Source organism: Leuciscus leuciscus (assembly GCF_965113295.1).
Source record: "Leuciscus leuciscus genome assembly, chromosome: 2".
Classification (NCBI taxonomy): domain Eukaryota; kingdom Metazoa; phylum Chordata; class Actinopteri; order Cypriniformes; family Leuciscidae; genus Leuciscus; species Leuciscus leuciscus.
The window spans coordinates 48486797-48512286 of NC_138726.1; the positions used below are offsets into that span (position 1 = coordinate 48486797).

Genomic DNA, 25490 nt, shown 5'->3' on the forward strand with positions numbered 1-25490 from the left:
CCTTGTGATACAAGAGTATACCCTCTTAAAGTTCCTTGGCCTTTCTCTTTTCTCATATTACATGCCTGAGCCTCTGGCCTCTCACTCCAGCACACAGTCAGCTGGCACATGATGGGACGATGTCGCTGAAACATGAAGCTTTAGTCTTTGAGGACCCAATTGAATCTCAAAGACTGGGAGGGGGAGCAGATCAAAAAGTGACAAATGCTGAGAGAGAGAGAGAGAGAGAGAGAGAGAGAAATTAGCTCACACTCGCAATCCTAGAGACATCCAATCTATTTTCACAGATACGGACAGGATTAAACAGACACAACAGCTTATATGTAAGTAGCTGCTGAAAAAATTCTAAAAGTGTTTTACAAATGTAGAAAATGTCAGAATTGAATGTTTTATTTTTCAAGACTAAATGCATTTAGATAAGTATTACAAAAACCCTTTTATGTCTAATTTGTAATAGTATTTTACAAATCCATGATTAATCCACATTTAATTATACTAATTAAATGTCTTGTTTTTCAAGACAAAACTGAGAAAGAACAAATTGAAAATAATTGTTTACTATTTATTGTTTTAGACTTGGTTTAGACTTAAAGTGGCAAACTTTTCTTTGTGAAAGTTTAGCCAAGTAACAGTGGATAGTCATTAAGATTTCATGTGCACTCCACAGTGTGACACTTTACTCTCTGAATGTCTCTGTCAGCTCCTAAAGGAACATAAATGCAGTCTTACAAGGACAACAAAATGACTTTGTCCGTGCTAACTTGAGGCAAAGGAACTTAGGATGGGCAAGTTGGGAATTGTTGTGATTTTGCTTTTACTGGAACAAGTATCAGCCATTGCTGGAGGTAAGACAATTCTGTCTGTTGTTGGTACAATAACTCAATTTGTTTCACAGTCTAACTTCACTGAATCTTCCTCTCATGTTAGCGAGCAAAAAAGAGGACCAGAAGGAGGTGATTTTAAAAGAGCTTGTTGAGATATGGAGGAAGGGTGGAAGATGGAATCCACACCGAGTACAGCCACCAGTAGAAATACAAAAGGATCAACAAATTCATTCCATAGTGAGGAGCATTATGGGAGGTCTCAAGTCTCTAGGTGTCCTGCCAAGGAAAAGCACAAGTCTCCCATCTTTAAACAAAGCCTTCGATCGAAACAGGCTGTCAGGATTCCTTTATAACATCTCCATGTATCTGCAAGAGATGAGCGCAGAGATAGATGATCGTCAGCAACCTTTTAGTGATGACCAGTTTTGGGAGAACCTGCTCTATTCTCTTCTTCAGACTGGAAGGGAAACATCTCTTGGAATATGGGATGGGAAAAGTCCCCCGCGACCCACCTTCAGACTCCAGGATCTGTTTTTGTCGCTCAGGGGCAGCCCACATTGGGATGGACTTCTTGGGTTGGTACAGAGCATTTTGACCCTCACTGAACGCCAGCCTCAAAAACCCATCTTGACATTTGTTACTCAGAATTGGAAGACCATCAGCGCCTTGCTTGAAACTGTTCTTCAAGCTATGGTCAGTGGGACGTATGGCCAGGCCGTCGCAGGTCTCCAGGGTTTCATCTGTGTCCTGAAAGGACGAAATGATTGTGCCTTTAACCTAAGCTGGCTTGAGCAGTTCATCAGCTTTATGGAGACCAGGAACTGGAAACCTGTGGTCAGTCTACACCCTGTGAGTGTGGAAAACAATCAAAGAGATTCCACACTCTCTACAGGGCGTTTTAAACCCTTCTTCGTGCCACCCGAGGTGCTTCGTGAGGAGCAGCTCTTGTTGAACAAGTCGGGCACTGATTCAGAGAGCCTTGCTTCTATGCAGGCACTGCTTCTTCAGGCTTTGTCAAGGTCAAACGCAGGAGAAAGGGCAGTACAGTTCGCAGAGCGTAATCCCGCCCTCCTGCAGGGCTTGGATAACCTCAGACATGGATTTCTGCACAATGTTGGCCGCAGTGTGTATAGTAATCTGAGAAGAAAAGTGTCACATATGACCAAGGCACTGCTGGATGATGTAAGCATAATGGTGGGCGAATCACAGTACAGTCATCATGGAAGATGTTCCGTAGGCAAGTATAGTCCTGCTGTTTTTTTAGCCTTTAACAGGCTCTAGCATATGGATGCATATAGTTAACCTGTAACATTCATTATCTAATGAACTTGGATTCATGATCTCCCTATCTTTGTTCTGTCTGCAAGGCCTATAAGCCTTCAAACCTCAAAACTTTCGAAAAAGACTTAAGCATAATTTTAAGTTCTTGACAAACTATGCTTATTGAGTTAAAAATTACAGCCATCTTTCCATTTCATTTTGATTCTACTTTTCTACATACAAATTCAAATTACAGTTCTGCATCCTTTTTGTTACTTCAATTCAAATGTAAGTCATTTAATTTTAAAAAGCAATCTCAATTATATTCTAAATGTCGCACAATGCTGACTGAAATCACAATGACATTGTTGTTAGTCATTAACCAGATCTTTGTTACTCTAAATTCTATAGCCTGGATAATTTCCTCTGTCTTTTATGCTGGTAACCGTACTCTCCTGGTATTATGTGCACAGCTATGCTGTTACATCAAGGCCAATTGTATAATACAGTGCGTGGCTCTCCATTTTCCTCAATTAATCAAAAGTGCTCTGCGATCATCTGTGATTTGTTTCAATAAACTATTCACCCATAACTTTTCCAATTGTTTCTTTGTAAAGGTGACCTCAGGCAGCTAATATTGTGGTAAGTGTCACGAGAATCAGAAACATTTCAAACTCATTTCTAAGTGTATAAAGAAGATTATCATAAATTAACAGAGTTTTTTGTCATCTTTGTACAGGGGAATTAGACATAACTTGACATGGAACGCTCAAGCGATGGGTTTCAGGTCAGATGGTTTACCCAGAATGCCGTCTTTAATGACCTGCCCCTCTCCAGAAGAGGAAACAAGGACTTTGAAACCTCAAAGGCCTAAACTTCACAAATCCCAGCTAAAAGTCCATGAGCAGAGTGATTCAAACTCCTCACCCTCAGCAGAGATTCTAGAAGCTGCCTGTAATGCCTCTATCCCTGGTCTCTCTGGGGTCTCAAATTTTACCGTCTTCCTCTACTGCAATCTTTTTGATGGAGAGGGTGGCTCAGAGGACTCTGAAGTCAACCATTATGGGGTAGACCTGCACGCGACCTGCTCCGATGCTGCTTGGTACCTCTCGGCAGCTGAGGAAGATTTTCTTTGGGCTCACGTTTGCAGCGAATACTTCACTCACGAATTTAACAAAACAGTGTGTGCCAACTCTACATTCTGGCTGCAACATGCACATAAGGTAAATTGAGCTACAGTTTATGTTTCCGGGAAAATTCTGTCATCGTTTACTCACCATAACATCGTTTCAAACCCATAAGACTTTGGTTAATCTTCGAAACACAAATTAAGATAGATTTTAAATAAAACTTGTCAGGTTTCTGTCCCTCCATCGAAAGCACAAGTAACTAAAATTAAGATCCAAAACGGTTTTATGGTCCAAGTTTTGTGAAGAGACACGACCCCTTTATATGATGAACAGATTTAATTGAGTCTTTTTTTTCAAGTAAACAGTGTTCAACACACATACATAGAGCACTTCACATATAATAAACATGGATGCTCAAACGGATTTGCTGCGTGAGAACCAATGAAGTTTGTTCTAATGTGCGACACACAAGCTGTGTTGGTGCGCTCAATGTGTGTTTATATGTGATTAAACACCTAAATTAAATCTCCCTGAATTGCTTTTCTGTGAAATTTTCTCAGGTAGAATCTACAAGGGATTACCATTACCTCAACCAGTCAAGTATTGATGACCTCTGTCTTCAGCTCTCCAACGATGTTTCTGGGGGATCTCCTCCAGACACCACCGAGGATTGCTTAGCTCTGCTTAGCAGCAAAACTCTAACTGCCCAGGATTTTAGAAGGTGTTTTCTGCCCAATAACACAGCCCTTATTGCCTCTTTGTGCGGAAATGAGTCATCTCAAATGCCTCAAGATGGGAGCTGGGCGGCGGAGTACTGCTCCAAAGTCCCTAATCACTCTTATGGTGTCCACATAGACAACTGTGACTACTCAAACTGGAAGGCAGAGCAATTTATGAACTTCACCGCCCTTGAACTTTGCAGCAGTAAAGCTGGTTTGAAGGACTCTATTTGCAAAAACACCACACTGTACCTCACATTAGTTCTAAAGCTGCCTTCGCTCTTAGATTACTGTTTGAACTCTGAAGAAACACAGGGCGCCAAGTGTGTCCTCCAGAAGCTGTTTGACATGCTGCCAGCACCATATGACTTTGACACTTCTCAACTTTGTGTGAACCCATTTCCCGTTCTACAAGAAGCCATTCATAAGCTCACTCTATGCGAAGGAGTAATGGATGAACGGACGGGTTGGTTGGCTACAGTAAGCTACGTGCTTCGAGTGTTGGACTTTGTGGTAGGGCTCTCAGCGGGTTTGGAGGAGGGAGAACTGGAGGTGCGTCAGGGCCTGGGTCAGGCCATTCTTCTGTCCAGCCTCCAGGACAATGCTTCCTTCTGGGCCACTCTACGGCCAGACGCATCCTTAAGTGTACTTCACACTGTTGCCGTCTACCTGAAGAGAGAGCAAAACTCTACCTTAAAAGAAGACCTTTTAAGCTGTTTCAGTGTATGTCTTGCATTGAAAAGTTGCACAACTTCCCATGCTAGTACAAGTAGTATTTTATTATTATAATACCATGCTGCTTGATGCATTCAGTTTCAAAGTCTTTTCTCCCCAGCAGCCTGTCCTGTGGGATCTTATTCAGAGGGGAGGCAACTCTTCTGCTTTAAGATTTTTAATGCAGGTATAACTCATTATCTTGGATGGTAACTTACCTAGTCAGTTCAACCAAAGTGTTTTCAAACTTTTTTATTGCAAGAGAGTCCTAAATGTAATAATCCCCATTTTTAAAATATGAAGATAGCTATAAATATGTTCATGTAAAGACCTATTTTTAATATGTGAGAAAATTGTGTGTGATATAAAGACATGTTGACTCCATAATTATCATTTTGCTAAAACTAGAAGAAATGATTAAAATATAATTAAATTTCAATATAGTTATTTTAAATTTTTCTGCATAACCAAGTTTGAAAACCCTTGAGTTAAACCCAAGTCAGACCCAACATATAAAATATAGTTCTTATCACTTTCCATACTGTTTCTTGAAGCTAGTTTGTAAGAAGTTAATAAATTAAACCCCGTTACAGATGTTTCTTGCAAAACTGCACTATTTTGTCAGTATACATTTGTCAATATCTAATGCTGACATTTATATACTCCAAGGAGTACCTACAGATGCCTAGAGAGAGTATTCGCAGTGTAGTTCTGTCCGCTGAAAAAGATGCTGTGAAAAGATTCCTTTCCCAAGTTCATCAGAGTTGGGATCAACTTCAAGTGGAAACTATACAGGTGAACAAAAACATTTTACATGATTGAGCTCATTTTAGATGTTATTCCAAAAGAGTGAGATCTGGACGAAACTGATAAGCTGATAATTTTCATGTTATGGCTGAGATAAAGTCATACAATGTTCAATTAAAATTCAAATGATTTATGAAGTTAATTAAAATTCTGGCCTATACTGATAATTAGTTTTTTGACTAAAAAATAAAACAGTAAAAACCAAAATCAATCTTTTTAAATGCTACAAGTAATTTTTTGCATTGCAACACTATAATGAACAGGATGACTTAACCAACAGTATCAGTTAACCAATATAATACCAATTTATCATTTATCCCTACTTAGGAGTTTATGTACATTCAACTGGTGTCATTCACAGGTCTCTCCAAAAGAACAAGAGGCCATGGAAACCATGACAGCTGCTTTCATTCACAAGTTTCCACGCGTCACACCAGAACTTTTCATCGACCTTTCCCAATTTATACCATACATGTCTGTCTCTGACATTATGACCTTCCCTGCCTCTCTCATGGTCAATGAAAGTGTGTAAGTGGATCATATAGAAATGATATCCTCATAATTCAGTTCTCCACATGTTCATTATTTCAACTCTTGTTCAATCGCTCCAGACTGATGGCAATTAGGGATCACAGCTCTGAGATGAAGTCTCCACAAAAACAAGCCTTCGTAAAGCGCCTGTTGCAGTCCAGCGAAGCTGGAGATGTCCCTACATGGCCTCCATACTTCCTCAGCTCCATTCTACCCTTACTTCCACATCTCCCAGTCAGTCACTTTCAGCAGCTCACATCTCAACAAGTAAGTAACGGCTCCTTCAGGGAATCCTACTTTTTTACCTTCTACTTTTCACATGCTGAAAGTTTCATCTGAATGTTTGACAGCTCATGCCCTTAATGGAGATGCTGGGGAACAGCAGTTTGGATGCCACAAGGGGGCACCATGTACTTCGTTCTGTCTTTGGCAGGGTGAAGAACCTGACGAGTGACAACATAATGAGGTACAAATTCAAGTTCAATATCATTTGACATTAAATAACAAGTACAAAACAAAACACCATGTTTCTCACAACAGGTTAGGAGTTCTTGTATGTTACCTTGACTCTGAGGACTTACAGCAGCTATTGTCTTCATCAAATCTCTCACCCATCCTGTGGCAGCAGCTGGCTCGATGTGTGTCAGAGGGACACGTCAGTGGAAGCGGCAGAGTGAGACTTTATTTTTCAGATGTAATGCATTGAATAATAATGTTTGAAGTGTAATTCATTTAGATTTATTTTATCTGCAGCTGTCTCACTGGCTTGGAATGGCCCTTAAATCTTTAAATGCCAGCATCTTATCAGCTTCGGCAATGGCCTCATTACATGGTATGTTGCCACAAATGGGCGCACATTTTTTGGAGCCGTTGTCCTCAAGCGAGTTGTTGGATCTGGTAACTCTGCCAGACATGCCAACTTTCCCACCTGCACAGGTAAGCATATTAGAATGCAGGGTTGTGCACTATTCAGAACTGAACTGAGAAGGCCTTTTAAATTCCAATTCAATTCCTGAATTTGAACAACAGGCAGAATTGTAGGATTATATAAATTTTTAACTTGACAAGCAAAGTTTGTCAAGACACATTGAATTATGGATGAAAGACAGATATATACAGATAGATAGAATGACAAATAGATAGAACAACTAAATGATGTATGGATGGATAGATAGAGTTCTATTCCTTTTGAAATTCCAACTCATGAATGAACTCTTCACATTTTCAGGGTTTTCAGAAGCGGAAGTTGTCATTGTCGAGTAAACTTGTATAGTAGTGAACGGAAACTACAACAAATTTCAATTTTGCAATCCCATTTGATCCAATTAAAAAATTTAAAAATCTATAATTGCATTTCTATGACTTTCCAAAAGTAGAAAGAAAAATACAGAGAGCTTGATTACGGTGGCCATGGTAATATAACGCAATGTATAAAAAAAAAAAATGTATATAACTTTGCTAGTTAGTAACTGTGCAAACACATCATGCACATTCTGTGAAAAGGGTCCATTGGGCAGATGCCAATTTCTCAATTCTGAATTTTGCACAACCCTGATAGAATGATATTGTATTTAGTCACTGGAAGTGCATTACATAATTTCACCTATATATTAGAACCATTTTCCATTTATTTTAATGCAGGCATTCCAGATACTGAACAAAATAGCAGAAGAAACAAATGTAAGCTCTATACCAGACTAATTATGATACTTATTTTAAGTGAGTCTTGTGTTCACAGTCTCAATCCTGTTTAGTTCAGTGCCAACACACTCTGCAGATTGAAGCCATTGTTCCTGGGTCTGGGGCCTTCTTTCTTGAGAAAGTTGGTTGTACCTGAGTCTACACCTGATTGTCGGTGTTGGAGTTCCCTGCTGTCTGACCTGCAACCTGCTCATCGAGCGATGGTCTATTTTGCACTCCAACAGGTTTGAACTTCTGCTTGTATTTTAGACTTAACAATCTCCAATTTACCATTTGTGCGTATGCATTAGATTTGGTTTGGTCTGTTGGTGCATGAAAACATTTCCGTTTGTTTGAAGGCTCTGGAACGCACATCTGTACATATAACACAGCAACTGCAATGTCTTCTTCCATTCGTCTCATTGAAGAAATTAATGTCAGATCTAAATGGAGAGACAGTTCTTCAACACATATCTCTGTATAAGCATATGCCCTGGTCTCATCAACAGGTACAACCCTAATTTCATACCTTTGGTTTTAGCAAGCTTGCTTTTTTTCTAGTTCACAAACTCTTGTATTGGATGTATGAAAACAGACATTTTGTAAGCCTTCAGCTAACACTGTCCATAGGCATCAGACTTTGGTAATGTAAATTAAACATATTTGATTTACAAATATGTATTATTTCACCCCTTAATTGCATTAAATCATTTTAAGGAAATTATGGAAGCACTTGGTGTTCAGTTTTAGCACACTGTAGCCTACACTACATTCAGTGCCCTCTACTGCGCTTGCCAGACAAAGCTGATCTCAAGTTCTTTGATGGATTATTTGTCATGCTTCAAAGGAGCCTTTCAGTAAATTAATAATCTGAGCCCCTCTCCTGTCATCAAGCAAATTGATTTTAATGTGGTACAATAGCCTCCACCAGGCAATATAAATTAATAATCACCCACATTAAAGAGACTTTGTCTCAGCCAAAAGTGTATCAGATACTACCTTGAGGGCGATCCAGTTTCTCAGACTCACTTGTTGTATTTGACACAACAGGCTCAAATGCTGTTCAAAATGATTCAGCAGACCGTAAACATCACAAGAGAGACAATACTGTAAGTGATAACAAGCATTACTAAACTTTATGATTGTTGAATGGTCAACTAGCCTTACCAGCTATTTGCTTTGGAAATTCATGCTGGTCTTTTTTGCATCATAGTCTGGAACTAAACATCTATAGCACAAATATTATGCATTGTCTTTGTATTTGCATTGTTTTGAAATGTAATAACATTCTTACAAAAATGTTTATTTCCCACTGAAGAGATTTAGGTCGTATTGCAGGTGGCATGAGCTGTGATTGGCTGAAGCTATGGGTAAATGAGTCAGGCTTCTCCGAATTGTTGCAATTCCTCACTAAATTGCCAGGAGGACTTCGATCTGGTTTGGTAAGAATATAAGAAACAATCTTTTTAATATACACATTACCATTAAAATATACACATTGTAATATACACATGACCATCAATGTAAAGCTGCTTTGAAACAATCTGTATTGTAAAAAGCGCTATATAAATGAAGGCGACTTGACTTAAAAGCCTTTGCTGTCCTAATGTAAAATGCAGAGTTTATAATATTTTGATTAAGTAATATAACTGTATAATCAAATGATTTAACATCGCTCATGGTACTTTAAGTAATGTGCCTCGCTTATGTTTTTCATTATGAAAGCATATGACTCAACTGAGTAGGAAAGGGAACATTAACATGACTGTATTAGACATGCAAATGGAGAGAAAATAAAGAATTGATGTTATGTTTCAATAGAGGAAATGCATTGTGGTGGAGCTACGGAAACATCCTGATATTGATCTAAATGACTTGGACCCCTCATTTGCTGCAAGATTACCGTAAGATCAGCAGTTGACTACCCAGCATCTCATTTGTTCGTTCTTTTACTTGGAGGGTCTTATTGATGTATTTTTGTCTCACAGGTTGACCATGATGGAGCACCTGTCTAACTCCTCATTCTTAAGTGTTCTAGACTATGTTCAACATCACTTTATTGACTTTCTGCAGCTACCACGACACAAGCAAACGGCCTTAGCAGAGAAAGCTATCGATGTACTCGTAAGAGCGAAATCATTGCAGTTGTGCAAAATTTCATGACTGAATCCAATGCAGCGGAGGAGTTTTTAAAAGTTTCACAGTGACCCAGATGAATGTGATCTCATCCACTAACTGTTTTAGGTGGACAAAAGTCACCAAATGATTGTTTTCATTTTCAAATAATTGAAATCCAATTTTACTGTTGCAAAATGCAGAAACACATTTCCAAAAATATATGGGTGTGGTTTGGATGGTTTATTGACTACCATTCAAAAGTTTGGAGATTGTTTTTTTTAACATTTTTTAAATAAGTCTCTTATGTTTGGAAGTTTGTTACACCACTAAGTAAGTTTTGAAAATTGTACTTTTTATCTCACAATTCTGACTTTTTTCTTGCAATTCAGATTTTTTCCTCAGAATTGCGTGACATAAATTCACAATTGTATTATAAAGTCAGAACTGTGAGATATAAACTCGCAATTCATAAACATAAGAAATGTTTCTTGAGCATCAAATCAGCATATTAAAATGATTTCTGATTGATCATGTGACACTGAAAACTGGAGTAGGCTAATAGCTGTTTTGCCATTACAGAAATAAATTACATTGTAAAAATATAATAAAATAGAAAACAGCTATTTTAAATTGTAGGACTTTATAAATTGAAATTGCAAGTTTATATCTCACAATTCGGAAAAAAGAAGTCAGAATTGCGAGATATAAACTCGCAATTGTGAGTTATAAAGTCCTACAATTTAAAATAGCAGTTTTTTATTTTATTATATTTTACAATGTAATTTATTTATGTAATGGCAAAACAGCAATTAGCCTACTTTCCATCCTTTTGTCTCCATTGATAGGGCATCTCTGAAGATGGTCTCACTGGGTCCTTCATGGACACGCTTGGCCCTCTTTTGCCGTTCCTGGACAGTGATGTGTTGTCTCATATGGACAGAGAGGCCCTGAAACTACAACTGGAGGAGCTAAAACAATATTGCTTTCCCTCTGACACCTTCAGACAAATATCAGCTTTACTTACAGAGAGGAGCATGCTGGGGTGAGATAAAGTTGTTCCATTTTCATTTAGTTGACAACCTCTTTGTTCTGACTTCAACTGCAAAAATGTAGTTCCTCATTGAGCAAGCAAAATACATCTTTATTGGGAATTTGACAAAGGCCCTGTTTTTTGCAACAGAGAACCAAAAACATGGACAGTTGGGGATGTTGAGCATGTGGGAAGACTTCTGTTCACCCTTTCACCTCAGCAGATAAAATCCCTACCACTGGTAAAGAGAAACAATGCCTATCCATTTGACCAATGCTCAGCTTTCATCACACTGATCTTCTCAATGTTTCCTTCAAGGCTGATTTAGGTAGAGACACAGTTGAACAGGTTCTGATGAGCCAGTGGCTTTGGAAAAACAGTGAAGTTGGAAAGGCTTGTTTGGACCTGAAAGGACTACGAGAAAAGATTAATGGTCTCCTCCACAGGATCATTAAAGGTCAATGGTGGATGAGAAGGGGTGAGTTGTGTACAGAATCCATCTGATGTTTTTTATGACCTCTTCGGATAGGTAAATCATATATTGTTGCTTACTAGGGCCCATCCCAAGCTGTGCAGACATTAAAGGGACATTTCCCTCGGCCTGGAGGTCCTATCAGCTGAATCGAATGAAGAGGAGGGAGCTGAAGACATGTGTTGAGTTCATTGGTCAGGATGACACACTTGACGCAGAACAACGTGAAGCACTTTGGATGGAACTCAGACCAGTTAAGCCGCTTCTGCTTGTCCAAATGCTGTTGTTCAATGATTATTCAATGGGGGTTTTTCACACAACAACTATTATCTTAGGTGTATAAACCAGTGAAGCAGCTTAAACCAGAGCAGGTGTTGGAACTGGGTTGCATAGTGACCGAGATGGGGGAAAGAGAGCTACAGGCTGTCAACTTGTCCAGTCTGGCGGTGGTGGCCCATCTTGGAGACCTCAATGGGTGGAGCACAAAGAAAGTATGTTTTTACAGTTGTTTGGATTAGCCTGATATCATAAATAGGGAAGATACTGTACATCACTTCTATTTGTTTTGTTTTTTACAGATGAGAGCAGTTGTCCTTGGCATAATGAAGCGACTTCAACGGAAGCCTGAAGAACTTGATGTAGTGGAGCTTGTTTCCCTTGGACATCTGCTTTGTGGCTTCAGTTCCTCTGAAATTTCCCATCTAGATCCTTTCAACCTAAGGTCAGTGGACAAATCTATGTACGCAATCCAAAATGTAATATGATTCACCTTAAAATCTTTGAAAGCATTGTGTTGTGTTTGTGCCCATTAGTGTGGCCGCATTGTTTCTGAGGGAGATGGTACTGCCGTGTTCTGAGCAACAGACCGAGGCGCTGACGTCACGCCTATCCAATCCTCTGGGCTTCGGTCCAGTCAGCAGCTGGGGCTCTGAGGTCTTCACTGAGATTGGAAATTTGGCAGGTACTGACTGTGGATTCGATTACAATCGGTTCAATGGACAATATACACATGCCAAAATGGGCAGGCTCCTAAAACGAATAAGACAAATTGATTCTCTGTCCTCAGCTGGTCTGGAAGATATGGTATTGTCTGCACTTATAAAAGAGCAAGTGGAAGGCCTGACGCCAACAGCAATAACCTTAATACCTCCAAGAAAACTGTCTGTGAGTGATGGATATTTATGCTTTCATTTATTTTCTCTCATTTGGCATCCTTCTGTTCATTGTTACACTTTAATAGTTAATTAATCATCTAACAACCTTAGTGAGGTAGACTACTTTATGTATGTTTTTTCTCATATTTGTCATATCTGTCTATTGTCAATAGTTTAGAATTGTTTGAATCATAGATCATACAGAAGTCACTTTCAAACCAAGCAGCTTTTTCTTGGTCAATGAAACAAAAACACACAGCGAAATCTGTATGGGGAAATCCTAATGCACAATTCTTAATCGCATGGATTCCTATTAAAATTACTGTATTTCATCCACAAAATTCACAGAAAAACGGTAAACACTTTGACTTTTAGACAGTTTGTAGGTTAAAACAGTAAAATTCTTCCCATCTGCAGCACCCCTGCTACAGCCACATACATTCAGATAAACGTTTAGGCCATGGTTTCACATAAACTCTTTCCCCACCATTGATGAGTTCTGTCGTCTTCTATGAGAAAACACTTCCCTACCATTGATGAGATTTTTACGGCTATCCGTGTTAATACTGTTATAGGGGGCACTATTACACATCTCCTAAATGAGTACATCTCTCCAGATCAAAACAGAGGCAAAGAAGCAGCAAAAATGAGCGATCTCATATGTAAGCAGATGAATATGAAAAATAATGCGGTCATCAACAATAAACAGCATACATTTCTGAATGAAATGTCGACCCAGGAAGTTGTATAGGACTGTGCAAGGTCTAGGGGAGTTGATGGACTATCTACTCCGTCTGTGTTTTGATCATCGTAATGAATCTGATCCAGACGTAGTCTTTGACAAAAACGTGACTTTCTCAGCTTTTTGCTCAGAATGTTGCTTTTTTATGAAACTTACGCACATTCAAAGCGTCGATAAAAGAATGCATGAATCTTGAATAAAACAGATTTTTTTTGTTTAAAAGCAGAGGGTCTGCTCTTTCTTTTGATATATTGCACGTTCAGGTATTCATAAAACAATATATTCTGGGGGCCATGACATTTTTGTGAAAATGACCCAAAATGCTGGTGGTGGCTGGCAACAAAAAAAAAAAAAAAAAAAAATGCTGGCTGGAAAGAGTTAGGATGCTATGTCTGGATTAAAATAGCCCCACAGGTCTGGAAACTCATGCATTCTGTTGTTTTTGAATGCAGTTATGTCTTATGAATATACCCCCTAAGGCCCTATTTACACATGGTATATTAAGATGCGTTTTGGGCGTTCGGATCACAAGTAGACGAGGGAGACACATTTCCGTTTACAACTGGTGTTTTAATCTCTATTGTCCACTTTCAACCACTTCTGTCCTGATTTCAAGAGGAGGGTCTATGGGTGGGTAAATCTATGGGCTTTTTCCGATCTTTTGATCTAATGGACAAAATAAGCTTGCGTAATTTACATATGAATACACGACCAGAGACAACGGAAAAAAATGCAAAGAACAGCAGCTTTTGTTTCTGTTCTGATAGCCGCAAAACCACAGTGAATGCGTGTTAGAAATCAGGAATGGTGAGAGAACATTGTGCTTGGTACCTTCTTCGTCTTCAAACCAAACTTGGGTCTTCAGCCGACAAAGTTTAAATCCCATGCTTCCCATCATGTTTACTCATTAAGTCCGTAGGCGGACTTTTGTGTCTGTTCCTGTTCAATCGCATTCGACCACATGAGTGTCTACACTACAAAAGCAATCCGATCTAATGCGTTTTCGACTACCTCTGGAAGTGGTCGAAAGTTTCAGACCCCATTTACACCTGTATTTAGCGTTGTCCACCTGTGATCCGATCAACGAAAACGCATCTTAATACCAGGTGTAAACCGAACCAAAGAGAAGCATCTGAGCAGAATCAGGTGAACCTCAAACCAACATAATTGTGGAGGTCATCCTCCAGTTAAGGTCAATTACTCGATTAGTTGGTTGGTGGGTTGTTTAAGCGACCCAGCTGCTAGCTGTTTTTATAAAAAATATACAGTATTTGTACTGGGCCTTAAAGAGCATTTATGTTTCTTAGATGACTTACCTGAACTAAGAGCTTCCAACCAAAGATCAATGTAAGTAAGATCCCGAATCTTTGCCAACAGTTGTTCATCAGACATGCGTCTCATTATTTTCAGGTGGTATTCAGTTCCACGCAGCTGTCTTGGCTGAGCTCTGAACAAGCGTGTGCTGTGACAGAGGAGCAGTGGGCAGAATTAGACAGTGAACAAAGGCAAGCACTTGGCATTGCCCAGTATGAAGGCGAACTCATGCTTGAGCACAGAGGTAAGCAGTACCGTTCTAGTTCAAACCATTCTTTTCAGTTGATCTGAGAACAGCTTAACCTCCTGTCATGCAGTTATTTGAATCCTTAAATAAATATATGTTGGTTGTTAGAAAGAAGTGCATATAGTTGTCAGTAGTCATAAATATGTCATTTTACTAACCAATATATTTGTCTCTGCAGGCAGGAACCAGGCTCCGTCGTTATGGTTTGCCAGCAGCTTTACAAAATGTTTATTACTTTTTGTCTGCACATTGTGGATTCTATTATAAAGATTATAACCTACGGCTATTTATTTGTTCCTCTTTATTGAATTCTTACTTTTATAATTAAATGTCAACTCAAGCACAAAACTAACATTTGACATAATTTACAAATAAACTTTAAGAACTCATTCGTGCATGTTTAAAACAAATTTTTTATATGGTTTTTTTTTTGACCTCACAACTTTTTTTGTTTAATTCACAACTGGTTCTCCCGGTGAAACCGACAGACTTCACTCTGATGATATATGCAAGTTTTTCCAATAATTTAGTCTCTTGCATGGTTCTATATACACAGATTCATCTGATTCAGTAATGCACAAATAAACAAGACAGATTCGAATTTTTTTTTCTGTATATGAAATTGCATTCATTTTAAGTTTATGTCCAAGACTTTTCCAAACAAATCTAATAAGAATGTTTCTTTTCATAATTGCAGACAGAACTGTAGCTTTTAGATTAAGGGCAAAAGCATTTCAAAGTTTCTAATGCATTCATAATGATATACAGTTAGCTACGAACTGTCCATCTACTTAATGAATTGTCAGTCCATTGAATTGCCTTTCACAAAGATCACTGACAAATAAAACAGCTTGACCTTCAGTCAACAAACCAACGATGCTTGAATATTACAAATAAGACAAGCAAGAAGGGAAATATGAAATATACACTTTGAAACGTGATCCCAGTTGGCGTGACCATAATGAGTTTGGGCTTCAGGAGCTTCATTATCTGGATCATTAAGTCAGCTGTGGTTAGATGTTCCCAATCTAATTGATGGGTGCGCGAGAGAGGAAGCACTTACCCGCCTAATTTGCATTCCAACTTGAAGGGCTGCTTTTCATCATCGTACTCAAGGAGTGGTGAGACTACTGTTGTGCTTAATAAGAAAATTAACATATTTAATTTTTGTAAATAATAAAAATACTCAAGAGTTCCATGATCAAGTTTATGTTAAAATAAAGAAGAATTATCAAATACCAGTTGTGGTCTATTCTGCGAAGTTCGAACACAATCCAACATGTTTTGTGTTTTAATTTAATGTGAAGACACACACACACACACACACACACACACACACACACACACACACACACACACACACACACACACACACACACACACACACACACACACACACACACACACACACACACACACACACACACACACACACACACACACACACACACACACACACACACACACACACACACACACACACACACACACACACACACACACACACACACACACTTGTGGGGACTCTCCATAGACTTCATGGTTTTTATACTGTACAAACGGTATATTCTATCTCCTTACACTAACCCTACCCCTAAACCTACCCATCACACACAACTTCCTGCATTTTTGCATTTCCAAAAAAAAAACTAATTCTGTATGATTTATAAGCTTGTTTACCCATGGGGACCTCATTTTAGGTCCCTACTGTGACACGAGTCCCCATGAGTCTGTGTGCATTCAGGTTGAAGTCACACACACACACACACACACACACACACACACACACACACACACACACACACACACACACACACACACACACACACACACACACACACACACACACACACACACACACACACACACACACACACACACACACACACACACACACACACTCATTCCTATGTCTACATTTTTCATGTTCCTATCATCATACATGTAATATAAAATTAATCAATTAAAGCATGAAATTTTATTAGTTGGTTTTCTTTTATCAACACACCACAAATAAGTTGTAGAAGTAAATTATGGAAGTTTACTTCAATTTGAATGGACACAAACCTGCAAACTTTTAATAAATATGATATAAAAATTACATTCAAATCATACAATATTTATATTGTAAGTACTTTTTTTTATGTATCATATTTTTTTACAGTTTTGTTTCGATTGCTAAACGACAGTGGGCACAACTGGAGTCACATGTGCATAACTACAGTCTGCACAGCAGCAGTTCACCAGTTTTCAAAACTCTACACACTTATCCCATGACTTTAACCACAACCTGCACAACACTGTGGATTTACAGCACTTTGTTCAAACGCTAACACACTGCTGTCAAAACTGTGAACCACACATTCAAAAGAGAATAGATTTCAGCCTTGTGCCTTTCAAACACTGCTGACTGCAATTTCAGCTGAAAGGCTCCCACACACAAAATAAATATATTTGAAATATATTTTTGGAATATATGCAAATATTCGAAATTGGCCCAATAAATATATTTTAGTTAAATATATGTAAATATATTTCACACTTACTGTAACATCATATATTTTTGTTATATTTCAGAATATATTTCAAAATGATAAATATAAGTGACCAACAATGCAAATATATTTCAATGTATTTGGAATATATGCCACATATATTTTCGACACTTTACGTAAAATATATTTCAATTTTTTTTTTTTCTGTATGGGTGGAGGTGGAAAGTGTTTGGTCACCACCCACATGACCAAATGTCTCTTTTGGAAGCCATGCGTGCCGGATGTGAGGACACGACTGCCAGGGATGGATAAGGCACTCCAGAAGGTTCTTCCTCAGGTGCATGGCAAGAGAGAACATTAGATGTGATGTTGATGAAAACCTGTGGCCTGATGCTAGAGAGAGGCAGGATTAGCCCCTCAATTATTTGTTCGAATTACAGTTTGTACTTTTAGTTTCTACCTTTTTTTTCTCATTACTGTAATTCCGTAAATTACTACAGACTATTGAAGCGAACTGCTAATTTTAATTTACCTTAAAGAATTATGTTCTAAAAATTTTAATAAATCATGTGAAAGAATGTCACTCTTTTCTTTGAAGAAAACATTACTTTGTATGAAGTCACCGAAATTGTTCAAACTGTAAAGATGAAAAGTTAGTATTTTCTGTATTGGTGTTTGATGCTAGTGTTTTTCCTCTCAGTGTGTTCTGAGTGACAGTGTGTGTTATCTCAGTGAGGGTTGTGTATAGTGTTTGGCTGCACTGAGCCTGTTTTGAGCCATGTGTTAAGAGTTGTGTTGCTTGGAATGAGTTTTGCAGGTGATGTGAACTGTTTCGCTCAGGTGACTGTTGGTAGTGCAGACTGTAGTTAGAGTTTTGCACATGTAACTCCAGTTGTGCTCACTGTCGTTTAGCAATGAAAAAAAACCTGTAATATCGTGTTTTTAAAGTGAACTGCGCACAGGTTTCCACTAGATGGCGCCAGAAAATCAAACACCGCATGACGCGCTCAAGTGGACGCGACCTGACGTCGCTTCTTATTGCGTATATGTGTGACGTATTTCCTGAGAAGCAGTACGTAGACATCTCTCCAGTCCAGTCCCCTGGATAGATGTGTATTTTTTTTTATATCTTGTTTGTTTACTTGATTCCGCCGTTTTGAAACGTTCTAGCATGCGTACGTAACTATGTTGGCGTATCGGCCCGAAGGTGGCACAGACGAACCGGGTCTCAGTGATGCCTTAGCGTCGCGTTACGTGCGACCGAGCGAGCAAACCTATCGCAAAGTTTCCCTATTGTACAGTAGATGAGTGCGCGTGGACTTTAGGACAGTCCAGTACGTCAGGACATTTCATTCTGTCCTCTTGACAACACTACTTCGTCGGTCTCTTGAGTTTAGCTTTGTTTTTGGGACTGTATTTGTCGTCAGGCAAACACGGAGGACTTTTCGTCGTGTCCGTGGACAGGTTTAGCGTTAGTGGATTTACGTCGTGTCCAAGGAAACGGAAGATTAGACGCTGATGCTGTTGAGGTAAGATATTCATTCAGTAGTTATGAAGTAAACCAAGAAGGTGTCTAGTCTTGTGACTTGTTCCGCACTAGAGTAAGTAACTTAGTCTACAAACTTATGTGAACCACATACGATTGTTTTATAACTGCTTCTTTGAATGCTTACCTTCGTCTGAAAACAATATCATGTTTTATTGAATGGACTTATTTTTTAAAAAGACACCGTTGCACAGCTGCTACGTTACATTTATAAATAAATGATAATGTCTTTATAAATGAAACATACAGTTCCACCTATAAGTATCTGGACACTTAATAAAACGTAATTTCATTGCGATATGGATACTAATTGGTTTAATTTGAATTTTTTTAAACAACACAAACACATTTTACATTCAACACTTTTCTCAATTTAATTTATAGTTTATTTAGATTTTAAATGAGGACAAAAATATATATATTTGGAAAAGTTAAGTTAACATGTCAACCTCACTAGTGTTTGCACTCCTAAAATTTGTTCATGCTGCTTTTGTGCTATGTTGTCTACTTGCATTACAACTTTATATTTTGCTGTCATTTTTACTTATTTACTGCTATTCATATTATTAATTTATAGCTGTCTTCAGTTATTGTTGACAATAACATGACTTATTTTTGACAAATAAAACAAGAATGAAACGAATTAACTAAGATTTGATTTTGATCCCTAAAATCACCCTGAATAAAAGTTAAATGACAAAAAATTCTCAGAAAATTAGTTCTGAGAAAAGCATAATTTGTTTGCAGATACCAACTGGTTTGATCTTTTGCTGTCTAATTCAGTTTCACTCTTTTTTTTTTAAGTGACTATGTACCATTTGGAAATGGTCACACAGTCATTTATAAATATGTGCTGTTGTTGTAAGGTGGAGCGTTCAACTTTTTAAATATAATTTAAATTATTTGTATCAAAGTAAAGTGCTGTGATCCCGATGTTAAAGTTAGAGTTGTCCTGTTTCTGTTTTTATTTTATTCTATTGGCCGAAAAAGATTTTTTTTTTATCATACTTTCATTATTTTTCCTCATGAGACTAATGTTTCATCCATTACCAATCCCAGTGTCATGCTTGCCAGGAAACAAAAGTTTGCCTCTTCTTTGGAAAAAGCATTCACTTGTGTTTTGAAATGAAGAATGGATTGCATATGTACAGCTGTCTGATAACATTTAGATTCCCTTTAATTTTCAGACAAAATGGGCTAATTGGGCTTCTAAAAGTTCCACAAGTTGCATCCTGTCTTGAGTTTTTCTTTCCCAAGTGTTCCGCACTTACTGTCAGTCGTCTCACTGCCGGTTTCCTCTCCCTGTTAAGTGTTAACCATGTTGTGATGTCATGAGTGGGTGTACTTTGAGATCAGGGCTGGCACAGCTTTAAATTGCTGTCAGGAAAGTTACGCACTTCTTGCTTAACCTACTTAATCTGGGTTAGACACACGTTCAGTGCTCAAGTGAGTATTGTTTTATTTTCTTCTCTTCACCTGATAAAAACATTGTGTAGGGAAATGTGACCTGTAGTCTATTGCTTAGTGATAGTAATTTACCGTCCATGTTAAGAACTTGCTTGTAAACAGATTTTCGTGTGAATATTTTTTTTCATAATTTTTTTCCACTTTTTTTCCAATAACTAAAGGTTTTGGCAAAAGGTTTGGGGTTGTTGAAGCATTGTTTTATGTGAAATACTGGTCTTAGAATATGAAGACTAAATTTGTTTATGCATGTGTAGTAAATTGATCTTACGAGGTAAATTATTTGACTCAGTTGTCAAACATTTTGTAGCAATATTTTTGTGCTCTCATAAACAGTGTTTGGTGATCAAAAAATCTGTTGTTTACTTTACTGTAATGCTCAATTAGTCTTACTAAACTCGTAATACAATTACAGGCTTTACGTATAGCCTGAATTCTGTCATTTGGATTGTTTTTTTTGTGTTGTGCTTTCAAATATGAAAAAAGAAGCAGCAAAATGCAGATTGATTTACTAATATAAGCATCTTTTTAATGAAAACATTAAGGCTAGTTAAAACAAGTATAAAGGTTTTATACAGCATTTAGATTTTTAAATTGCAAAAGTGTTTGTAGGAAATCCTGTGTGTTTCAGAATTTACCAGTGTAATTTATTTCCTGATGGTAATGAGCAAATTTGTGGTAGAACAGGTAGTGCGTCTGACTCTGGATTTCGATGAAGTCTACTAGTGTAACCCAGCCGACTGCATTCTTTTGACATTGTTATGGTGGGAATGACATTGAGAGTCTATCAAAAAGCAGGTAAATGGGGACATGACATTTGAGCCAACACGGAAATGTGCTCCACATTTGTTAGGTAGAATAATAGAGTAAAATATCTGTCCTATAAGGAAATACCAGCAGTTGTTTTTTGTTTTGTTTTTTTTGCCTTGATGTCAAACAGAATGAAAATGTGAGTTGCCTTATCAGATCTTGGGACAAAATTTAAATTGCCCCTCGTTTAACGCAAAAAGAAGACATTGTCTAATGTGACTGTGTAACAAGTGTTTATGTGATTTGTAAAATAGGCCATTAAGGGTGTGGACAGAATCGCTCCACCTACATTTAATCATCATATAGTTCGGCTGAAGCGAACCAGACTTGTTTAGAACAAGCAAGGGTTTTTATTCTTAATTTTTTTTAAACATTTTTGGGTTCTGATAAGATCAAATAAATTGCAAGCCAAACTTATATCCCACCAGTCACTGAAAATGGTTTCCGAAAAAAACCCTTTTCTCTGCTTTTAGACAAATGAATGGACAAAATGCAGGGTGAACTGAGTACGCTGATTTATTCCCTAATGAAACGGCAAGTTTCTGGCAAGTTGAGCCTCAAGTCAACAAGAATCTTGCATCAGAGTTTGCTTAGTCATAAGAGAGGAGAAGCAGGATGATGGTTTTGAAGTGAGACAACAGTCGGTGGACGTTGATGAATATTTCTGTGGAAGAATAAGTCAACTGTGCTCCCTCCCATCTTTGGATAACTGGTGGCTTACCAGCAAAGATGATGACTTGGCACATTATTTATGGAAGTCAGAAAGCTTCCATTTGTTTGAAAAGACTTTGCTGGCTTCTTTTGGGCAATCAAGGTATTATTTGACTCTGCATGGTTTTCAGTCGATGGTTGTACAGTATTAATGTCTTGTTGAATCTAAAGGGGAGTTGGATAGCGATTAAATCCCTGGAGGTTGCAGAAATATATTTACTGTTGCTTAGTCGCAGGCATTTATACACTCGACTACAATCCAGCTGTATCAGGCGGCAGATCATGTGACATGATGCTGTACAGTTGCGTAAATTTGCTGTTGCTCAAGTCACCTCAAATTGTCAACTCTCTTTGAAAACAATTACAGTGATCCCTGCAAATCTCTGTGTAACACAGTTCGTTGTCATGGGAAGGAGGCGGGAACCGGCAAACATTTGAAGACTTTAATAATAAAATAAACAAATACAAAATGATTTTTGTCCTGCTCGCCACACTCTGTCAGTGTGAACACCCTTTAATTTTCACTGTCAGACTTTTTTTGTACTCTGGAAAGGTTTTTGGAAAGACGTATTTAGATATTTTATATCTAAACTTGGACACAGTCACCTCTGATAACCGATCACTCTAAATTGTAATGTAGATTTTCCTGCGTTTTCTGGAAAGCTGCTTTGAAACAATATGTATTGTGAATAAATGTGAATTTAATATTTTGTCTACGATCCCAGGTAGACATAGAAAAAACATATACTTCACTCCCTCACAGCCTTTTTTACATTTGTATTTAATAAAATATATGACTAAGGTCCTTTAACTGATTGGAATCAAACCCCTGCATTTAGCTGACACCGGAAACATTTTGTTTGGGTGTGCTGTTAATTTTTAATCTAGCCTGGTTAGTCAGTTCCACAGTATTAAAGCTCATCTGTGATTCATATCCTCAATTATTCTCTTGCACCTGCAACTCAAATGACTCATTCTGCAATCTTCCATCTTTTTCTCTCCCCAGGTGATTCCTGAAGCGCTCCGAGTCCATCTCTCTTTCCTCGGCTCCGTCTCTGCATGTGCCCGGGGCAGCACAGATATAGCAGTGGGCCGCTGTGCTGACGGACTTGGTGACATTAGGAACTCCTGCCTTGGTTCCCTCCATTGTGTCTAATGGATCTCAGGCTTGCCTCATTGACGCTCTGTACACTACTGATTCTCGTGACCTCTGGGCCACAGCCATCCATTGGAGAGAAGGTTTACACCAACGCATGGGCCGTCCACATCACAGGGGGAGAGCAGGAAGCTAACCGGATTGCTAGCAAGCATGGCTTTGTAAACCACGGGAATGTGAGTGTTATGTTCAGACAAGCAATTATTGTATGTTTGGCTCGCTTGGGTTGGGTGGCTTGCTCATCTATGTGCATCCATGTTACTTTTTAAAATGAAAGGTGTTAAGGCCTATTGAACTGCTTTTATTTTTAACGATCAAGCCGTTTGGTTTTTCTGAGCAATATGATGTCATATTGCTCATGGTCCGTCCACAACCACTGACGGACTGTCCCGTATTAGCATATATTTCCGCTCTCAGCCATTCAGCCAAGGCAGCACTTTACATGTCTTGTGTCGACACCCCCCACAGAACATTGACTGTCCACGTGACTTTGAAAATAACTTTTAAAGCATGCTGCCGCTGCACCATGAGATTCTAATTAGTAGATGCAGATTTGTCCTTTTTCTTCCTCTCATTCTGTAGAACTCATGAATTTTGAATATTTCCTGCATGTTACGTCTGAATGCTCTGACTCTCTCTGAAGGAATGCATAAAACATCTTCCTCTTTCTCCGGTTGTCATTTGATATTCTCAGCTTGTAACATGCCCTTGACTTGACTGTAGACTCGTGTGGAATGAGCTGCTACCTCACTTCCTGACCACGATAAAAAAAATTTAACATGCAAAACCTATAGGTTTTGTTCCGATTAGACAGTTTTGCAACTTCCTGCTCTTGAACAAAACTGATCCGATTTTTCATTTACCATAAGTAATTGAAAGCACATTATAGCAGTCGAGAGTCAATTCATTAGGTTAGATGATTAATTTAGATGTATATTACAGCCCACCCTCTAGTAATGGGTTCACTTTAAAACGCAAACAGCCCTGTGTCCAGATGGTACTGTAAAGCCAGGTGATGAATGGATCCTTGCACGCATTGTCGGGAGCACTGAATATGCTGCGGTTAGTAATTGCTGAAAATGAATGCCTCAGGGTCCACGCTGGCATTCAGTCCTGTATCTCTTGAGAGATGAACTAATAACGCTGCCATTTTTAGTGTTGCGAGGCAGCGTGTGTGTGCAGCTTTAAAAATGCAGCTTCTATGCTCAGGTTTATTCATGATGACTTGTCACTGAGGCTGCGTTTACACTGCAAGTCTTAATGCACAAATCTGATCTTTTGACCATATATATAAAAAATGTTGTAGTCCCGCCTGTTTACCTTCACTTTTAGACATGACTGGTATCCGATTTCTATTTACATTAATCCCCACCCAAAATGATTCTGTTGGTGATCGCTTTACTATGCGACATGGCTGACTTTCAGGTTTTGAATGTCCTTACTAAAATGATGTATATAATTTAAGTTGAGTGGCCATGATTATTTGCCAGCATGGACTAGTTAAAAGCTGTCATGGATGTCTGCAGTGCAAAATCTGACTGAACGGATATAGTCCGGAAAATATTGGTATTTTTCGTTTGTTTTATCTATGGTTCGTTTAGATCGAAATTTTCTCCCTGTTGCTGAGAAATATAATGAGAATATCTTTCAGTGGTGAAGCTGTTTTATTTATAAAATTCACGAGGCAGAGGTAGAAAACCAGTTTCTATGCTCCTGAATGGTTCTGTGTGCGTGCAATTTCGCAACCATATATAAAGTTTCCACCTCCCAAAAAAAAAAAGCTGTGAGTTTTAGTGCGAGCGCATACAGGCTCGTCTGCTTCATAATGTGGCATTAAAAAGTTATCTTTGTGGCAAATGCGTCGCCCTCGCCTCTTGTGGTGTCTGGGAATTCCAAGGGGAACCGGGTGTACGTGTTCAGTCGCAGGTCAGATGTTCAGATATCCGATATGTATCTGATTTAAAACCACATTTGGAAGTGGCTCAGAACGTGCCAGTGTAAACGCAGCCTGAGTGATGGTTTCGCAGCTGACCGAAGTGCATTACTACAGACATATTTCTGCTTTTATCATTGGTAGAACTGCAGTTGGTTTTGTAGGACCAGCCAAGGCAGGCATTACTATTAATTGCCATTATTATTACTATAGCCTACTATTTAAAAGCTTAGTGTGTCCATAAATGGGTTAACAATCCCATAGACTTATATCGAGCCACAGAGAAAGTCATATAGACTTGTGCATGGAAGTTTTATTTTGAAATCTGTTTCTGATGGTCTTCATGATTTTTTTGGACTTTTACCAGAACCCTTTGATTCATGTTAAAGAACTAAACATGTAATTTTGATTTTAATTATCATCACATTTAGCAATTTATTGCCGGAGCTTTCTTTGAAACTGTTGGTTATGATCGTAAGATGGGGAACAAACTTGAAGGGGAAAAAACTTGAATCCACAGGATGCTTTTGAGTTTGAAACGGAGAATGTTTATGTTGGACTGTCGAGCTGTTATGGATCACTGTAAATCACCTGTGATCTTTTATAATAAGATTGTAGCATGGTTTTTCTCAC

The 25490-nt window shown here is 38.4% G+C and overlaps 2 protein-coding genes across 3 annotated transcripts in view; both read left to right on the top strand.

The window, feature by feature from the left end:
* Positions 1–235: 235 nt before the first annotated feature.
* On the top strand, positions 236–15028 carry LOC309488911 (stereocilin). The gene is made up of 30 exons (XM_082157347.1): positions 236–323; positions 701–845; positions 928–2061; positions 2702–2726; positions 2824–3307; positions 3775–4656; positions 4772–4834; positions 5317–5442; positions 5816–5982; positions 6066–6252; positions 6336–6451; positions 6526–6658; positions 6739–6921; positions 7627–7665; positions 7740–7910; positions 8025–8174; positions 8716–8774; positions 8984–9107; positions 9487–9569; positions 9654–9789; positions 10629–10825; positions 10964–11054; positions 11132–11291; positions 11369–11538; positions 11621–11776; positions 11864–12006; positions 12098–12246; positions 12352–12449; positions 14592–14739; positions 14921–15028. Exons 2-30 carry the CDS (start codon positions 782–784, stop codon positions 15007–15009), a joined length of 5727 nt encoding a protein of 1908 aa, XP_082013473.1. The 5' UTR covers positions 236–323; positions 701–781; the 3' UTR covers positions 15010–15028.
* Positions 15029–18299: 3271 nt separating this feature from the next.
* Positions 18300–25490, top strand: part of furina (furin (paired basic amino acid cleaving enzyme) a) — a 94360-nt gene continuing 87169 nt past the window's right edge. Inside the window, exons 1-2 of one of the 2 annotated variants that reach the window (XM_082157540.1) lie at positions 18300–18766; positions 22775–23100. In XM_082157540.1, the coding sequence (XP_082013666.1) occupies positions 22924–23100 (177 nt within the window). In that variant the 5' untranslated portion in view covers positions 18300–18766; positions 22775–22923. Of the gene's footprint in view, positions 18767–19950; positions 20230–22774; positions 23101–25490 lie in introns of those variants that run through there. The other variant, XM_082157541.1, reaches the window with a different exon arrangement.

What these genes read in the sequence shown, in the direction of transcription:
- LOC309488911 (XM_082157347.1), top strand. Translation starts at nt 782, where the DNA reads ATGGGCAAGTTGGGAATTGTTGTGATTTTGCTTTTACTGGAACAAGTA. An exon ending in ACGAGTGACAACATAATGAG is followed by an intron (nt 6,452 to 6,525) that starts GTACAAATTCAA and finishes TTCTCACAACAG; the next exon opens with GTTAGGAGTTCTTGTATGTT. An exon ending in ATCACAAGAGAGACAATACT is followed by an intron (nt 8,775 to 8,983) that starts GTAAGTGATAAC and finishes TTCCCACTGAAG; the next exon opens with AGATTTAGGTCGTATTGCAG.